The sequence below is a fragment of the Cydia pomonella genome, chromosome 20, assembly GCF_033807575.1.
Source record: "Cydia pomonella isolate Wapato2018A chromosome 20, ilCydPomo1, whole genome shotgun sequence".
Taxonomy (NCBI): Eukaryota; Metazoa; Arthropoda; class Insecta; order Lepidoptera; family Tortricidae; genus Cydia; species Cydia pomonella.
The window spans coordinates 1642923-1660627 of record NC_084722.1 but is presented as its reverse complement, the minus strand read 5'-3'; the positions used below and the strand labels follow the sequence as shown (position 1 = coordinate 1660627).

General features: G+C 38.6%; 1 protein-coding gene across 1 annotated transcript in view; it reads left to right on the top strand.

Annotated features, from left to right (window-relative positions):
• The window catches only part of LOC133528993 (protein strawberry notch), a 52838-nt gene that overhangs the window by 11326 nt on the left and 23807 nt on the right, over positions 1 to 17705 (top strand). The window contains exons 6-15 of the mRNA XM_061866545.1: positions 1603 to 1766; positions 2246 to 2324; positions 2752 to 2860; positions 3010 to 3110; positions 4053 to 4228; positions 5866 to 6030; positions 8920 to 9161; positions 11512 to 11665; positions 12030 to 12164; positions 12628 to 12773. Coding sequence (XP_061722529.1) covers positions 1603 to 1766; positions 2246 to 2324; positions 2752 to 2860; positions 3010 to 3110; positions 4053 to 4228; positions 5866 to 6030; positions 8920 to 9161; positions 11512 to 11665; positions 12030 to 12164; positions 12628 to 12773 — 1471 coding nt within the window. The remainder of the gene's footprint in view (positions 1 to 1602; positions 1767 to 2245; positions 2325 to 2751; positions 2861 to 3009; positions 3111 to 4052; positions 4229 to 5865; positions 6031 to 8919; positions 9162 to 11511; positions 11666 to 12029; positions 12165 to 12627; positions 12774 to 17705) is intronic.

The window sequence follows — 17705 nt, the reverse complement described above, 5'->3', positions numbered from 1 at the left end:
GAATGCGTGACTAGAGCATGCATTTGTGGCATGATTTTGACAAATATTTGAGACTTATAGAGTCTGTTCGGAAAGAGAAGAGTCGTGGAATGTATTGAGTCCCATACATTCCACGACTCTTCTCTTTCCGCACGGACTCTAGTAAATTTTACGTCTACCCTAATTCTGTAGATAGAAATGTGGAAAAAATATATACAAAAAATGTAACCTTGCGTTTGTTCAATGCGATAAACGCAGCGTTTAACGCAATGCGTTTGCCGCACCCCATTTTACATCAGATAATCTAATGGCACTACAACGCGGTAAACGCAGCGGTAAGCGCATTATCATTTTCCCTACATTCCGTTGACGCATGCGTTTAACGCTGCGTTTATCGCATTATACAACCGCGCGCTTAAGAGAATAAACATTGTTTATCTCTAAATAAGTGACCATTCGTCGACCTTATTGCAAAGGTATAAGGTCTGCACATGGTCAGTTAAGAGTTGCAGGACATTAGGGCTCGGGAAGACGTAAAACAAAGCATGGACTCTTGAATTATTATATTATCATCTTTGTAGTTGGTTAGTTCTTTATACCTTTAAGCGCCACTTGCACCATCCTTCTAACAGTTCTAACCCGGGGTTAAGCAGTTAAATTGTTAACCCAGTGTCAAATTATACTGGTAACCAGGGTAACTCCAGGTTGAATTGATTCACCCCAGGTTTGTAAACTGGTGCAAGTGGGCCTTACTCGTTTTTACTTTTCTGTCGGCCTTTATATTATAAGTCTCTGTACCAAATAACTGAAAAGCCATAAAATGTACAGGAACTTGAAGAAAAATGCCGACAGCGAAATGAAGCCAGTAAAACGCTGCAAGAACTTTTTTTGAATGTAATTTTTAAGTATATATATATATTTTGTATTAACATAATTGGTGTGTTTATTTTCATAGATTCTGTTCGTAGTTTGAAGTATTTAGTTCTTTTGGAGTGTCATGTGTAGTATTTAGTTACTCTTCTTATGCATTCAGCTGTGTTTGTAACTTTAACTGTTTCTATGACTTTACACGGACCAATCACATTGTTATAAAGGATTCTTCGCTAGATATATTTAATTAGTAGCTTTTTATGCAATTGCCTTCTTATATGATTTTAGACAGACATTGGATTCATCAAAGCTGAATAAGAAAAATCTAATATCCAAGGCTCGGAAAAACGGCCCTCATTTTGAAAACATAACCATAATTTAGGACCCATTTATGATTCGAAAATGTTCGATCAGAGTCTACGGACGTCATTGGGGCATATTTAATCGTTGACATTGGTACAAGGAAGTCTCTTTTGTACGAAACATGGTTATGTTTTCAAAATGACGGGCGTATTTCCGAGCCTTGCTAATATCATAATGCTTTTACTGAAAGTCTAAAGGTCTTCATATGTTATACACTCAACAGCAATCAAAACGTCACTTTAAATAGAACATCCATCCCTTTTTGTAAAATGCTCAAACAGCTAAATGCGTCGAGCGTTACAAATCAAAGATGGTAGAAAATAACTTTTTGGTCCGTGTAAATCATAATCACTTATTCATAAGTACGACTACCCATTACTTCACTTGCAGTGGAAATGGCGGGCATCCCGGGCATGAACTCGTACCTGCTTCAGAACCTGAATCAGATATTGGCGTCGGGCATGGGAGGGCCTTTGGCAGGCATGCTTGGACAGTTTGCACAGCTCACTACACCTAATTGGGGGCCTAAAGCAGGTCTCTTTCCACAAGACAAGGTAAGTTTTTATTCTATAGCACTGTGTCCTAATCACTGATGGCGCGCTGAGACAAAACTAGACCTCCTGTATTGATTGAGTTTCGAAGAAAGTACCATTGGTAGGAACTCGTATCTTCTTCAGAAGCTAATATTGGCGTCGGGCATGGGAGGGCCTTTAGTAGGCATACAGTTTGCACAGCTCACTACACCTAATTAGGGGCCTAAAACAGGTCTCTTTCTGCGAGACATCTTGTTTTCAAGCACTAAGAGCGGGTTTTATTGACGCCTCGCCTTGTTATGCCGCACGTCGGGTGGAGCGCTAGGCTAGTAGAGGCGAAACCGGTTGAGATTAGATTGTTAAATTGGTGCCCTGACCAGGATTTAGGTATTATTAGTTAAATACTTTATAGTTTCGTCCTGTCTTGCCACTTATGCTAAAATGACAGTCGGTTGTCACATGTAGCTGATGTCAATCGATTTTTTTTTTCGTTTACGCAGATGCCCGGTGACGAAGAGGAAGTGGACGACGAAGAAATGGGCGTAGCAGAGACGTACGCCGACTACATGCCTACTAAACGTGAGTAGAAATAGCTAAGTTAGCTTCGATTTCCCTTTTTCTTGATCTTAAAAACCTGCATCATTACTTGTTCTAGCTGCAAGTTTTTGTCCCAAACGCCGAATTTTGCGGCTAAATATAAAGTAGCATTTACTAAAAGAGTTTCTACAAGGTTGGTGATCTCTTTTTTGTTTTATACCACGACGGTGGCAAACAAGCATACGGCCCGCTTGATGGTAAGCAGTCACCGTAGCCTATGGACGCCTGCAACACCAGAGGTATTACATGCGCGTTGCCGACCCTTTAAAAACCTGTACACTCCAGATCTCGTCAGTTTCCAACCGTGTAGAAGGTTTGCTACAATTTTTTTATTACTGGCAACGAACCACTCAGGTCACCTTGGATAGAAGCTTGATTGCCAACAAGCCCTTCTTCTTTCTGTCTCCAGTTAAACTCGGTCGTAAGCACCCCGACCCGGTCGTGGAAACGGCTTCGCTCTCCTCCGTGGAGCCCATCGACGTGCACTACAGCCTCAGCTTACCTGACGAGACGATACGGTATTTACTAGCTTTTTAGTTACTTATTTCCGTAGATAAAGGAATACTAAGGACGGGTTGCACAAATTGCACCATTATACTTTAAATGTAATTCCTATTCCAGATCATTCCAAATAAATGAATTAATCAATAGTTGTCACCCATACTAGGAACGGGTTGCTATCCGCTCTGCAGTTGGAGGCTGTGGTGTACGCAGCGCAAGCACACGAACACACGCTGCCGGACGGCACGAGGGCCGGCTTCCTTATAGGTAAGAACCGGTGATATAAGGTAAACGAAATACTTTGGATCTACCCAAATATTGGACGGCGTTGGGTGGTATAAGCTACAGCAGCTAGCCAGAAAAAATCGGCTGATCTCAGATTTAGCCAAAGACGTAGCCAGCCAGCGAACTAGAGGGGGGGATAAGTTGACATCGCGGGAGGCCGGGGGGGGGGGGGGGGGGAGACGCCGCAGGGGGGCATGTATTGGATGTATAATTTGAGCTCTAGGGGGACCCGTCTGCCTGTACCTGCTTACGCCTATTAGTGTTGGTTAAGACTATTCCTTTGAGTCCTCTGCTGTGAAACTAGACTCAATATTTCAGACTCACATATTAAGTCTAAACTCGAGTTCTTTTCAACTTGTTAGAGACTCGAGTCTTTTGTAGGGACTTGAGTTCTTTTAAGAGAACTCCGAATTTTTTTTTTGGAAAATTTCGAATTGCTTGGTCTTTAAGTAATAAGTTACTTATAGCACACAAATAATACAATAACTCAAAATTTCTTTACTTTTATTTAGACTCAATAAATGACTCGCCTCGGGACTTAAAAGACTCGGAAGTTTTTTAAGCGTCGAGTTTCGTAAAAACGAGTCGAGTTCTTCAAACTCAGACTCAAAAGACTAGTTCCTACCAACACTAACGCCCATGGATTTAGCAAAATTAGGAATTTGGCCGCAGTTTCTTAATTGTTGTTGGGCCGATTATGTTTAAATCTTATCTTATCTTATCTTCTAATTACCGGGGGCCCTTGCGGATACACTTCGACCCATAGGGATCTTTTGTGTAGTTGCCCCCTAAGGAAATATTACTTGTCTTCAAATAAATCATCAAAGCTGGATTAATTGGAATATATTTGGCTTTTTTGGGAAAGCCTTGTAGATTGGTGCGGCCTGGAAAAGGGTTAAACAAAAACATGAAATATGTTCTCAGGTGACGGCGCTGGTGTGGGCAAAGGCCGAACCATCGCCGGTATAATCTTCGAGAACTACCTGAAAGGCCGCAAGCGCGCCATCTGGGTGTCCGTCTCCAACGACTTGAAATACGACGCGGAGAGAGATCTGAGAGATATCGGGGCGGGGAAGATTGAAGTTCACCCTCTAAATAAGGTAAATATATGATGGCAAACAAGCCCACGGCCTGCTTGATGGTAGAGGATGATTAACAGCTGCCGTCAACCAGGGGTGTTAAATTTGCTTTGTAGTTTCTTTTAAACGTTTTACGGGAAAGTGGTCGCCATTTTGATATTATTACTTAATATACCGATTATATTCAAAACAGCGAAGGTAACGTAGTGAATAATCGACGACCGGTTTGGCCTAGTGGGTAGTGACCCTGCCTACGAAGCTGATGGTCCCGGGTTCAAATCTTGGTAAGGGCATTTATTCGTGTGATGAGCATGGATATTTGTTCCTGAGTCATGGATGTTTTCTATGTATTTAAGTATTTATATATTATATATATCGTTGTCTAAGTACCCTCAACACAAGCCTTATTGAGCTTACTGTGGGACTTAGCCAATTAATGTAATAATGTCCTTGTTATTGTTTGTAGTGGTTTTCTCCAATAAAAATGGTCAAATAATGCACTATACTTTTATTTGGAAATATAGAACAAAAACACAGTACATAACTAGGAATTTTAGAGAAAAGAAAAATAAATGAGCAAAATAACGTCCGTTCAGTATGACTCGCATTCGGATCTCTGGTTGGTGGGGTCATCCCTGCCCCGCGCGCCCTCACCCCGAGCGGCGTTCGGTAGTCGTCGGCAACAGTCCTAAAAATATCTTATCTTTCTTCAGACTTTTTTGAGCTGCGTTTTATTTTACAGTGACTATGATAAAGTCATTATCATATGCAAATCGATTTTCTATAACAGTACGTATCAAGATTGATTTTACGGTGATATTTTGAACGGACATCTTGCGAAATACCAATTTTGTTGGACAAGGTGTAGACTGCATTGTTAATTGTATTTCTTAGTAGTTTTACATGGAATAACATATAGTTATTTGTGCAACAAGAGAGGAAAGTTAGTTTTTCTTGCGAGTGTTGATTTTGAGTCCCGATTAAGCGAAGGATTCTAAGTTAGAAACTTTCGCTTACTCGGGACTCAAAAACCCGAGGTGTAAAATAACTTTGCTCTCGTGTGACACATACAACTTTTCACCTCAGTAGTGAGAACATATTAAAGGTTAAAACAATTCAACATCAAGTTTTTATTCCTGTATTCGTGGCCTTCACTAAATTAAAAAGCTACTTTGTCTCACTCCCTGAAATGAGGAAAGTCGAACTTTCCACACTCCCTGGAATGACGAAAGTAAGCTTGTTCGAGCTGCTGAGGTGAAAAGAATATTTGTTACCTCGGCCAGCAAAATGTCCCACTTCGTCGCTTGCCATAAGGACGCCTTGTCAGGTTGTTTGTATAAAGATACAAGCAAATTTCGTCCTTATGGCAAGCGTACACATTTACTTAAACTACTTTGAAACAGGAGGTTACGGAGGTTTATAGTGCTTCTCGTAGTTCTCGTACAAGTTTTGTTAGAGCACTTATTTTATTTATTCATATTAATTAAGACAGCATAACTTCGAGCAACACCGGGAAGGGAGACGGCATTCATACTATTTCCCCTCTGCCGAATTCTATACGAGTAACAACTCAAAACTAGTCTAAAATCGATAAAAACCGCGGGAGGAGTTACTCGAAGGTTTACTTGTTAAACAATTTGCCCATTTTTTATCCCCAGTTCAAATACGCAAAGATCTCATCAGCGGTGAACGGCAACGTGAAGAAAGGCGTGGTATTCTGTACATACTCCGCGCTGATCGGCGAGACGCAGTCCAACAACACCAAGTACAGGACGAGGCTCAAGCAACTGCTGCAGTGGTGCGGGGAGGACTTTGACGGATGCGTATCCTTTTGAAAATAAATCGAGTATAACATAATAAAGTTGGATGATTAGAAAATGTGCAATCTGTTGTAATGTAACTTAAAAAAAACTGAAAAAAAAACTTCTAAAATGTCATTGGAAAACCGCAATTCCATTGAATGGCGAAAAGATTTAAAGGAGTGTCTAGACGTCGTACATAGCGTCAAGACCGCCTAAAAGATTGATTATGCCTCATGTTTTAAAGTAAGGTACATATTTGATACTTTGTACCAATTATCAAACGACCTATCTGGCCTAGTGGGTAGTGACCCTGCCTATGAAGCCGATGGTCCCGGGTTCAAATCCTGGTAAGGGCATTTATTCGTGTGATTAGCATGGATATTTGTTCCTGAGTCATGGATGTTTTCTATGTATTTAAGTATTGAATTTATGAGCTTTATTAGAATAAATGTATTAATTTAAGTATTTATAAATATGTATATATTATATATATCGTTGTCTAAGTACCCGCAACACAAGCCTTATTGAGCTTACCGTGGGACTTAGTCAATTTGTGTAATAATGTCGTATAATATTTATTTATTTATTTTGAAGTTGTGCGAGACATTTTTTGATATGACATATTGCGATCAAAACCTAAACTATTTATATTAAAAAATAGATGCAAATCTGTCCACCTCTGTAGATCTAGGCTAGGAGATCAGTTAGACTCTTTAGAGATTGATTTGTTACTAGGACGGCGCAATACAGTTATTTATACATGCGTTTGTCGACGTATAGTGGAGCCGTTAACCACGTATACCCCAAGCTACCGTACAAAAGTGCATATTATTTGCGGACGATACTACACTAATAATTAAGGGAGAGGATATTTTAACGTATGAAGCTGAAATAAATAAAGCCTTTGCCGATATCAGCACATGGACCAGCAATAACAATCTCAATATCAACCTAACGAAAACAGTGTATACACAATTTCATTCCTATCAAACCAATCCTGGCCAACTTGATATCAAATATAATGACATCTTAGTAGAAAAATGTGATAATGTGAAATTTTTAGGATTACATATTGACAAAAACTTAAGCTGGAAACAACACGTCGAAGTTGTTTGTTCCAAACTTGACGGATTTGTGTTCGCTCTAAGGAAACTTCGAAATACGGTATCTCTACAGGCCGCAACAACTGCCTATCACGGATATGTTGCATCTGTACTTAACTACGGTCTTTTACTTTGGGGCAATTCGGTCGACATTGAAAAAGCGTTCATTCGACAGAAAAAGTGCATTCGTGCGATAGCCAACGCTTGGATCACGGACAGTTGTAAACCACTGTTTAGGAAATTTAATGTTTTGCCTTTGCCTTGCATGTACATCAAAAAAGCATGTCTATTTGTGAAAAAACACCCTGAACTTTTTAAAAAGAGATTTGATGTTTTTGCCGGAAATCGTAGAGCGCAATATAAGGACTTGTTATATCAGCCTCCTTCACATTCTACTGTATACCACAAAAATGCATACAATATGTGTATAGTTATATTCAACAGTCTTCCTGATGAGCTAAAGCAAATTAATAGTAACCAATTTAGTAATAAGATTACAAAATGGCTGTCTGAAAATTGCTTTTATAGTGTTAGGGAATTTTTAGAGCAGAAATTAGTAAAGTAAAATTTTCAGTAGTAGAGTTTATGTATATTTCTTTACATCTTATTTTTAATGTATTCTCCCAATGACTTTTAAATAAATTATATACGACATCCATTTTGCAATTTTACTTTTAATATCAAATTTTAATTTATCGATGTTAGTTTTATAAGTTTTATTTATTCTTGGACATTCTATTATTTAATTTTCGAATTGTTACAAGTGGATGTTACTATTATTATTATTTTACTATGATAAATTTAGCCACTGTTTTATTTTCTTAATTTTTCTATACTGATTTATTTTATGTTAATTTTTGCATGTCGTGTCTTCGACTGAATACTGACACTTATATGTAAAACCTTTTCTGTTATCATCTTGTACCATACGTATTCTGGCAAATAAAGAAATTCTATTCTATTCTATAGTACGATGAATTTTATCGACAAATCACCCCCCATACCTATGGTTTTTCTGAACCATTTTAAAACTGCACCCTTTCAAAGTTTTATGGTACCATACACGACTGCACTTGGTTAATGTACCATTATCTGCCCATTTACATTTCACAAGTTATACGAGTCCAAACAAGACCCTCTGTAATGCGTGTGGTCTTGTTTGGACTCGTGTATCTTGTGAAATGTTTTTAACTAGGGCTATCATTTTGATGTCAACTTTTAGCTGATATCCTGTGCTATCATTTAACAATAAAAAAGTACAGGTCAACGACTTCGTTTTCGAAAATAAAGATAAAATGTAATAAAAAAGTAAATTGTTCAAGACGATTTTTATTTTTGTTATTAACTATCCAGTAATTGTGGAAAATTCTTTATGACATTTATGCTTTAAATGTATGCCCTAATTCATAAGCTATTTTTTTTTTAGATGTGTGATAGGTTAATGGGCAGAATGGTACATTAACCAAGTGCAGTAGTGTATGGCATCATAAAACTTTGAAAGGTTGCAGTTTTAAAATGGTTGAGAAAAACATAGGTATGGGGGTGATTTGTCGATAAAATTCATCGTATTATAAGGACCGTGCGCGTTGGAGGGTCTGCCATCTTGTGGCCGGAATCGGAACAATAAACATATACATTTACACGTCATGTGTTTTCTTGTGCATAGTAGATTCTGTAGTGCACAAACAAATTGTATTTACTGTCTGCGTTTATAAAAAAAAAAAAAAACAAAACGCGAAAGAAAACAAATTCGAAATTACTTCCTTGTACTGAAGTGTCTCCATAAAACCTTACATCATCAAATCAGATCGTATTCGACGAATGCCACAAAGCGAAGAACCTCTGCCCCGTGGGGTCGGGCAAGGCCACAAAGACCGGCCTCACCGCCCTGGAGCTGCAGAACAAGCTGCCCCAGGCTCGCGTGGTGTACGCCTCGGCCACGGGCGCCTCGGAGCCGCGCAACATGGCCTACATGGTGCGGCTGGGGATCTGGGGGGAGGGAACACCTTTCCCTACCTTTATGGACTTTATCAACGCCGTGGAAAAGAGGTAAGTCTAGATATAAGGGAGAATCAACTTTTTAGCGTCACTCGTTGCCATGGTTACGATTAGTTGTCCAGGGGACAAAAGTTCATTGAAATACTGATTTTATGGTACTTAAATGTATCAAACTTGCGTTTTTGTGGTCGTTATAACCAATGTCCATAATGGGCCCCCTACTAAGCATGTTAATAGAACGGCATACAACGTCTCTTCAAACAAACTGTGCCACTGTTGTCCCTTGGACAACGGGACAGGATAACAAAACAAAAAAAGTTGATTCACCCATAAGCACCCTAATCCCCCTGATCCGTCCCTTTCCTAGTGAATCGAATCTAGCCGCCCAGAGGTAAAAAGGTTTTTTTTTTTCCAATTCATTGTATTTTGCATCTTTATGACAGGACCAAATATCAAATATCAAACATTTATTCAGCAAATAGGCCACAGGGGCACTTTTACATGTCCATTTTTACAAACAATAAAAATATGAAATCAATTAAAATTTATGACACTTTATTAGAGGTGTATACAGTACAATAATAACAGTATCTAAAAGTCAAATTATAAAAAAAAACTATGATAAAAAAATACAACCAACAAATACTAAAATTCTTTAGACATGTAAGTCTCTAAGTGTCACAGATTAAATATAGTTAAAAAGCGATCATTAAATTATCGGGTCTCCAAGACTTGAACTCTTATATAAATAATCAAAAGACATGAAATTAAATCAGACAAACGGAGAAGAACCGAATGAAGTTTCTCACGTTAATGCTACTCAATCCATCCCCGTCCACCCCTTTCCAGAAAAAAGCCTTTAAGTGGCTTAGTCATTATCGAATAGCCCCAACGATTGGCTTTCCCTTTCAGAAATATCGATAAAATGAAAGGTATCCCCTTCCTAATTAAAAAAATTATGAATGACACCCAGTCCTTCACTATAAACATAAACGAGCAATATTTGATTCTATTTTTAACCTTTTGACCGCCAAAGACGTCATGTGACGCGCACGGTTCAGCCCAATATCAACCTTCATGCGTACCGACAAGGTTCACGATTACGCGCCGCGTGCGATACGCGTGGCGTTCAAAGGGTTAAGACGAGGAAGTTGAAAATGGCATAACCGTTATAATTTATAACCGATACCCCTTCAAGAGGTAAGCGCTTCGGGCCGGGTATCAGCTTACCCGTATTATGAAGCGCTTAAAAAGCCAAATGAAAGTGTTTTAGTTAGTAACGACTTTGGTAAGCAAAGCCTTACGAAATGCCCCTTCCAAAACCCTCGAATAGACCGCAAGCCAGGAACAGATTTCCATGACCAATCGCCTCCCGGCCGAAAACTCGTGTAGTGGTTAACGGCTAGGTATGATGAACCCTCGTGGACGTCAGCTGCCGCTCCGTTGGTGGGTTGAGGAATGGCAGCCACCGTAACACATTTAACAAAAAAAAATTGTCATCGCCTCCCGTTTGATACTTAGTCAAATGATAGTTTCGGATACTATTGTTAATTAAAAAAAATCGTCAGCCGGTTATATCGCGGTGGTAGGAACATCAGCTGGTCGCATGAACATGTAAAAAATAAGCGCTACACCTTTTTATGATAGCAATAACAAATCATGAAACTTTGCATGTAGCCTTTCATCAGGCGTAACGCCTGAAAAGCCATTAACGGATTATGCAATTTACACATTACGCATACTTTGCCGCACATAAAGTGGTAAGGCGCATATTTTTTACATGTTCATTTTACAGCTGACGGTCTTTCCACCACGATACAACCGGCTGACGGTTGTTTTAATTTAAAACAGCATCTAAACTATCATCTGACAAAGTATCAGCCGGGAGGCGAAGACTGACGAAACGACAAATCAAAATACCCGGGATACTAATATCCGGGATAATCAAAGGACCCGGGTACGTCCTTAAACTACGTCCACAAGAGAGGTATGGGCATTGTGAATGTCATCTCGCTTTGTGTGGTAGGGCACAGCACAGCGGATGTCATTCCAGATCTAGTGCAGAGCCCAACTGGGGAAGTACCTCCACCTTACAGAAAACCGCAGCCAAATAATACTAGACCCTACTCATAGTGTTGTGTTCCTGCCGGTGAGTAAGGTTGCCAGAGCTCACCGAGGGGCGGGAGGGGATTAGGATCGGCAACGCGCATGTGACTCCTCTGGAGTTGCAGGCGTACATGGGCTGCGGATACTGCTTACCATCAGGCGGGCCGTATGCTTGTTTGCCACCGACGTAGTATAAAAAAAAATAGCATTTGTCTCTAAAAGTTTTTCTTAAAGGGCGGCAAAGGTAGAGAGCATGATCTCAAGAAATTGAATAAATATTAAATCCTTTTCGCAGAGGTGTCGGCGCCATGGAAATCGTAGCCATGGACATGAAGCTCCGCGGCATGTACATCGCGCGGCAGCTTTCGTTCCACGGCGTGTCGTTCAAGATAGAAGAGGTGCCGCTGTCCGACGCCTTCCGAGAGACTTACGACAAATCTGTCGCGTTGGTGAGTCGATTTTTGTCCGAGTTGCAAAACCTTTTGGGGCGTCAAACAGGAAAAGAGAATAAGTTTCGTTATAAACACTTAAAGATTGCCCCGGTTCGATTCCCGGTTATGTATGAGAGGTTAAAGAAAAGATTGAATGTCATTATTATTAAATTTAAAATCGAAAATGTATATCGTAAGTCGATAAATTAGAAGTCCCTAGGACAATTCAAAAAAGCTACGAGAATTCCGGCCTCTGGTTATGTGTGAGACGCTACTGCCATAAATATGCTATTAGAAGTTGTTCTTATTCATAACCAGCAATGTAATTTGTATAAATTCACATTTGCCTGCCTTTTTTTTAAAATAATATGTGTTGTCGTAGTGGGTGGAAGCCATGCAGCGGTTCACGGAGGCGGCCGAGCTGATCGATGCGGAAGCTCGCATGAAGAAGACCATGTGGGGGCAGTTCTGGTCGGCGCATCAGAGGTTCTTCAAATACCTGTGTATCGCCGCCAAGGTATCAAGTGTTTTATGTAACGATGAATCCCAGTAATTCAAAATTTCGACATCCACTACCTTCCACGTCTTCTTAGGGTTCCGTAGTCATTTAACTCGTTATCGAGTCGTTGTGAGTTGAGGAGTTAAGCTGCTGCTTCTGACTCTGAAGAAAAGTTGGGAGTACGCAATAATGTGCTTGCGAATTTCCGATTTTTCATTGAACTTTTTTAGTGCCTATGTGTATACATAGTTTATGATAGTTGAGTTTTGGAATAGTACAGTCAAGGTATTAAATATCGACACGTACAAAGTGCAATAAATATGTATACACGACCTTATTGCCCATATATTAAGGTAGTGTGTACATATTTTTGACACCGTGTCCGTATCGATATTATATTAATATTGTCTACAATGTTACGCCATACGCTTAAATAAATAACTGTACCTACTCTGTATTAATTAAATGATATATTTTATAGGTACATCACGCAGTAGTAACAGCGCGAGAAGCGGTAAAATGCGGCAAGTGCGTCGTGATCGGCCTTCAGAGCACGGGCGAGGCTCGGACCCTGGACCAGCTGGAGCGAGACGACGGAGAGCTCAGCGACTTCGTCTCCACCGCCAAGTGAGTATAGTGTATGGAAGGTGGAGTTAAGGAATTAAATCTCCAAGTACCAAAAAGTGTCATCAAAAAACCTTATGGCTCCTCTACACGATGGCCCAGCGTCGGCCAGTCCAAGGGACGCATTTATGCGTTAGAGGGAGCAAATGACATTGCTATCTCCTTCCACCGCATAGCTGCGTCCCTTAGGCTGGCCTACGCTGGGCCATCATGTAGAGGAGCCCTTAGATAGGCGGTGCTACGATACCTAGAATACTTGAAAAAAGTCAAATCATAGACAGCGCACTTCACTCCGTCAATAACGCCTAGGTTCTTAGCTACTCTAGCGCTACTCTGGAGAGATTTGGAACTATTATTTATAGCTGACAGCTGGACACTTTTGCAACAGTTCTAACATGAGAGCATAATATAGAGGCTCTGTGAGCTGTAGTCCTCGCTAATTTTCACAAATTTACAAGAACTGATTCAATGACATTTTTTGTTGTACCTGTTTACCAAATTTCATGAGTATCCATTGAGAAATGCGACCTAAAGATAAGAACATCGCGACATACGAAAGCATTTTTGCCCAAACTGAAACGGAGAAGCTGAGCGCTTTCTCGGTCAATGATGTCTGTCGCCAAGTACACACTAATTATTAGAGATGCAACGACTAGTAGCTTAGCCGAATACCGAATATTCGGCGGAGCCATCGGCCGAATAGCTGAATATTCGGCTAGTAGCTTTACCTAAAATGGAGTAAATTCGAACACGCGCTTGCGTGCGCTGTGCAAGTTGCAACTTTTTTCTCGCTGTAGGCAGTCTTTGATAGAAATTACGCTTATTCTGCACGCAGTGCGTATTGAATTGCGGTGCGTTATTTTTCGTCGTGTGTGTAAAAAAAATATTGTGTATTATTTCATTATTCTCACGTTTTTTTTTTACTATCTATGAATATAAAGGTAGTCTGAAAGATTATACTGATCTGAATAATTGATTGTCTACTTGTAGTTTGTTCCTTTTTTTACCCCGCGTTTACCGTTATCTACGTGTTAACGTACTATTCAGTATTCGGCCGAATACTATCCACTATTCGGTATTCGGCCTAATAGTGAAATTGTGGCCGAATATCGTATAATGGCCGAATATTCGTTGCATCTCTACTAATTATCATGGTTGGACGAGGATAACTGCACGTTTGTAACCATATTGCAATAAGATAATGGTCTATTAAGTGTTATCCTACTGTTATCATTATCAGTTGAATCTAGCTACATTGGATCTGGGATCTGTACCCCTAGTGTAAATTTTATCGACATCATAACGTGACGAACGCGTTTGCGTTAAGTCTCATTTTGTATAGGATTTTGAGTTTCCAAAACGTCCCGCTTGGCGCGCTCTTTCTAAATCCAATAAAAAATGAGACTAAACGCAAACGCGTACGTCACGTTTCGAAATCGAATTTATTTACACTAGGGGTACTGAATCGTTTACTTAATATCAAAATATTTTTTCTTACAGTTGATTGAAAATAAAGTAAAACGTAATTAGTTCTTAATATAGTTTATTTAGCTCTGACATAATTTTATAATTCGATTACAACAAACTGTGAACTCAACGTATTCAGTTCATTTGGACAAACATATTCGTAAAGTCCGGCTCTTCTACTGGTCTTATTTTAGCTAACTCCTTAGCTAACCGCGCCATCGTCTCCTTGTTAGCTTTATTCGGGTTATCTCTAAACAATCTATTCAGTCTTCTAAATTCGTCATTTAATATCTTCATCGTTGCTTCATACTGTGCCTTTAAATCCAAATTTGCAACATTCTCTATGCAGTAATTTTCCTCTAGTGGATCTACTTCTTGTTTTATTTCCGTAGAAATGTCACTTTCATTTGATAAAGCTGACATAGGTCTATCAGTGTCAACGGGCATCTGACTTTCTTCAGTTTCTTCTATATTATCATTTTCAAATTTTACTTTATCAACTTCACCAACAATTTTATAAACGACGTCAGTATCTACTGAATCTCTAGCGTTATTGTATTTGTAGTTGATAGTATTCAGTACACTTGTTAAATGCTCACATATTCGTCCTTTCACACCTATTTTACAATCGCAGCAAAGGGAATCAGTATTCAAACGATAGGTGTTATTTCCATCGCCAGGCACTATATAATCATATGATCCCAATTTTTGTATAGATTCTGAAGAAAGCTCAATTTTTGATAGGAACTTTGTATGCAAACCTATTACTTCATTGCTTATATAAGAAATTATAATTTTTTGAAAATGACTCTCTAGAATTTTCGTAACAACGTCCATCATCACATAGATATTAAACGACTTACATTTCTGTATAAATAACTCTTTTATAAATATCATAGGTGCTTCAATATGTTTTCCGTTGAAGTCTTTTATCCCCATCCATTGCTCCCAATCTTGCCAGACGTACTCCAGTTTTTGCAAAAATGGTTGCATTATATCATTGTTTACTAAACTAGAATGGATTTGTATAGCTTCTTCTATATTATCAGCATAAATTAAAGATTTGAACAATTGCATAATTTCATGTCGTTTGTCTTTTTCTACTTTCTTGTCATCACTGCAAATAAATTCCCAGAATTCTCTACAAATCTCAAACCTATCCGGTTTTACTACTATTCTTGGAAACAACAATCTTAAAGCTTCCTCTAATAATGTATTTCCAAATGAAACTAATTTTAGTTCAAAGCTTTTATCAAAACCTGTCTCTATAGCTGATGATATAGCCAAAAGTATCTGCTCATATATGCCTATGTTTCTGTCATTGAATATAACACAAGCAATAGGCAGCGAACCAAGCGGCGTAGGCACGTAAACCATCATTACAAACGGCCCAGAATGTATTGGTGTTACATCTATTAATACTCTTTCAATACTAAATTCTGTCACAACTCGCCCCATCAGCGGGGTAATAATAACTACAAACTGATTGCTTGCATAGTATTTAACCATATGACCAATTTTCTGTAAAGTCTCAATCTTTCTATTAATAACATCATTAGTATCTATAGTTTTACGAGTCCTTTTCTTTTGAAATATGTATATGATGTGTCGTAGAGTAGGATTCACGCTGGTATTCTCGAGAATTCCATCGTCTGGTCCATTTTTCTCTAACAGAAGCAGTTCATGGTAACATTTAGCCATCGAAGGCGTGTAGCCATCATTAAAATATTCGTAGAAAGCAGAATCAGCTTGAATAGAAGTTTTTAACTGGCTCAGACACTCCGGGTCGCTTATCAAGTGACTATGGTTAAAATCGATGCTAATATTCATATTCAGACCCATTCTCAAATCTAAATCTTTTCTTGTAGTATTTCTATTCATAATCTTTATTTTGAAGTCTATTTTTGCTCTGCAGTTGAGATTCTTTGTTCGTTCGGATGATTTAGATTTATTTTGATTTGACCGATGGCACCAGAATGATTTTCTGAATACTAGCCGTTTCAAATTTGGAAAACAGTTATGTACTATCCATGTAGTATTGGTGAATCCAGAGAATTTTCTTATCCATTCTTTTGTGTAGTTGTTATAGTGTTCTGTGTTACTCTCTTCTACCTTACATTTTAAGAGGGCAGTGAATATTTCTGATGATGTGTAGTTGAATTTGATAAATTTTGCCTCGGCCGATATCTCCTCTAAGAATTCTTTTAATTCCCTTTTTGTGGGCATCTTCCTGAAAAAAAAAAAACAGTGAAAAATGGGTCCTGTGACATTTCTAGTAGTGATGCCAAAATATAATTTTACTGTTTTTTAAGGCAATGGTTGTATTGTATATGAACAGCCAGGTAGTGAAAACGTTCTATTAGCAAACTTATGTTATTTTATATAACCAAATATTTCTTTCATTTATTTACTCCCCATCCCAACCAACCAACCAACCAACCTAACCTTACCAACCCAACCCCACCTAACCTTACCTTCCCAAGGCATAGACATATCAAGATGATTTATTTAAAAATGACATTATTTTAATCGAATATCTATTATCGTAATTATTTTATCGATACACCACCACAAGACGTCGCCAAGCGAATACATATCGGATAATTTCAACAAATTTTGAATAAAACTACATCACTTGCATGCACTGATATTGCATAAGTATCGAGTTTTTACATGAAAACATCTGCTATTCATTTGTTTTAGGCGTATAAAAATATATAGGTAGGTAGGTAATAGGTATATAGGTTTTTATAAATGTATGGTATCGTACAGGTGTGACAAGACGTCGTTACAAGGTTATATCAAAAATAGATTTTTGTAACGTCATTCGAAGTCACAGGGCATATTTTTCGCCGATCGAAGTATAGTTAAGTAAATATAGGAGTAAAATTATTTTAATTGTATTCCCATAAAGTTGACTAATGTCCTTACTTCATAATCATTCACGTTTGAGGGTAAAACATATTTAATCACTCCTTAAATTAGTGATTTCAATGACTGTTACATATATCATGTTTGAATAACTAACAGTAGGTTTATGTAATTACAAGCAAGTAAAGTAAATTTCCAATATATTAGAAACACTCGGAATAACTAAATAAACTAAATACAGAAATAAACAATATACTTTTGATCAAATGTAAATAACGCGTATTACTAAACTCTCATATCATTACACGCTACAAACCCTAGTCGATTCCATGACGCGCGATCAATGCGCTCCGTTCCGCGCAAGTCAAGGTCGGGGTGAACGACCGCGCGGCGGGGCGGTACGGTTTGTCGCGGCTGATTGGGAGCGCGCTGCCGGCGCGGCGCGAATATTTCAATCTGAGAGAATTGTAACGTTACGTTTAAATTTAACTTTAAAAGGTTTTTGATTTGTAAATAGTTCTTTTTTTAAAGAAAAATTAGTGGGTTTCTATTGTACTAGATATGTGGAAGTTGCGGAAAGATTTCTAAAGCTGGAAA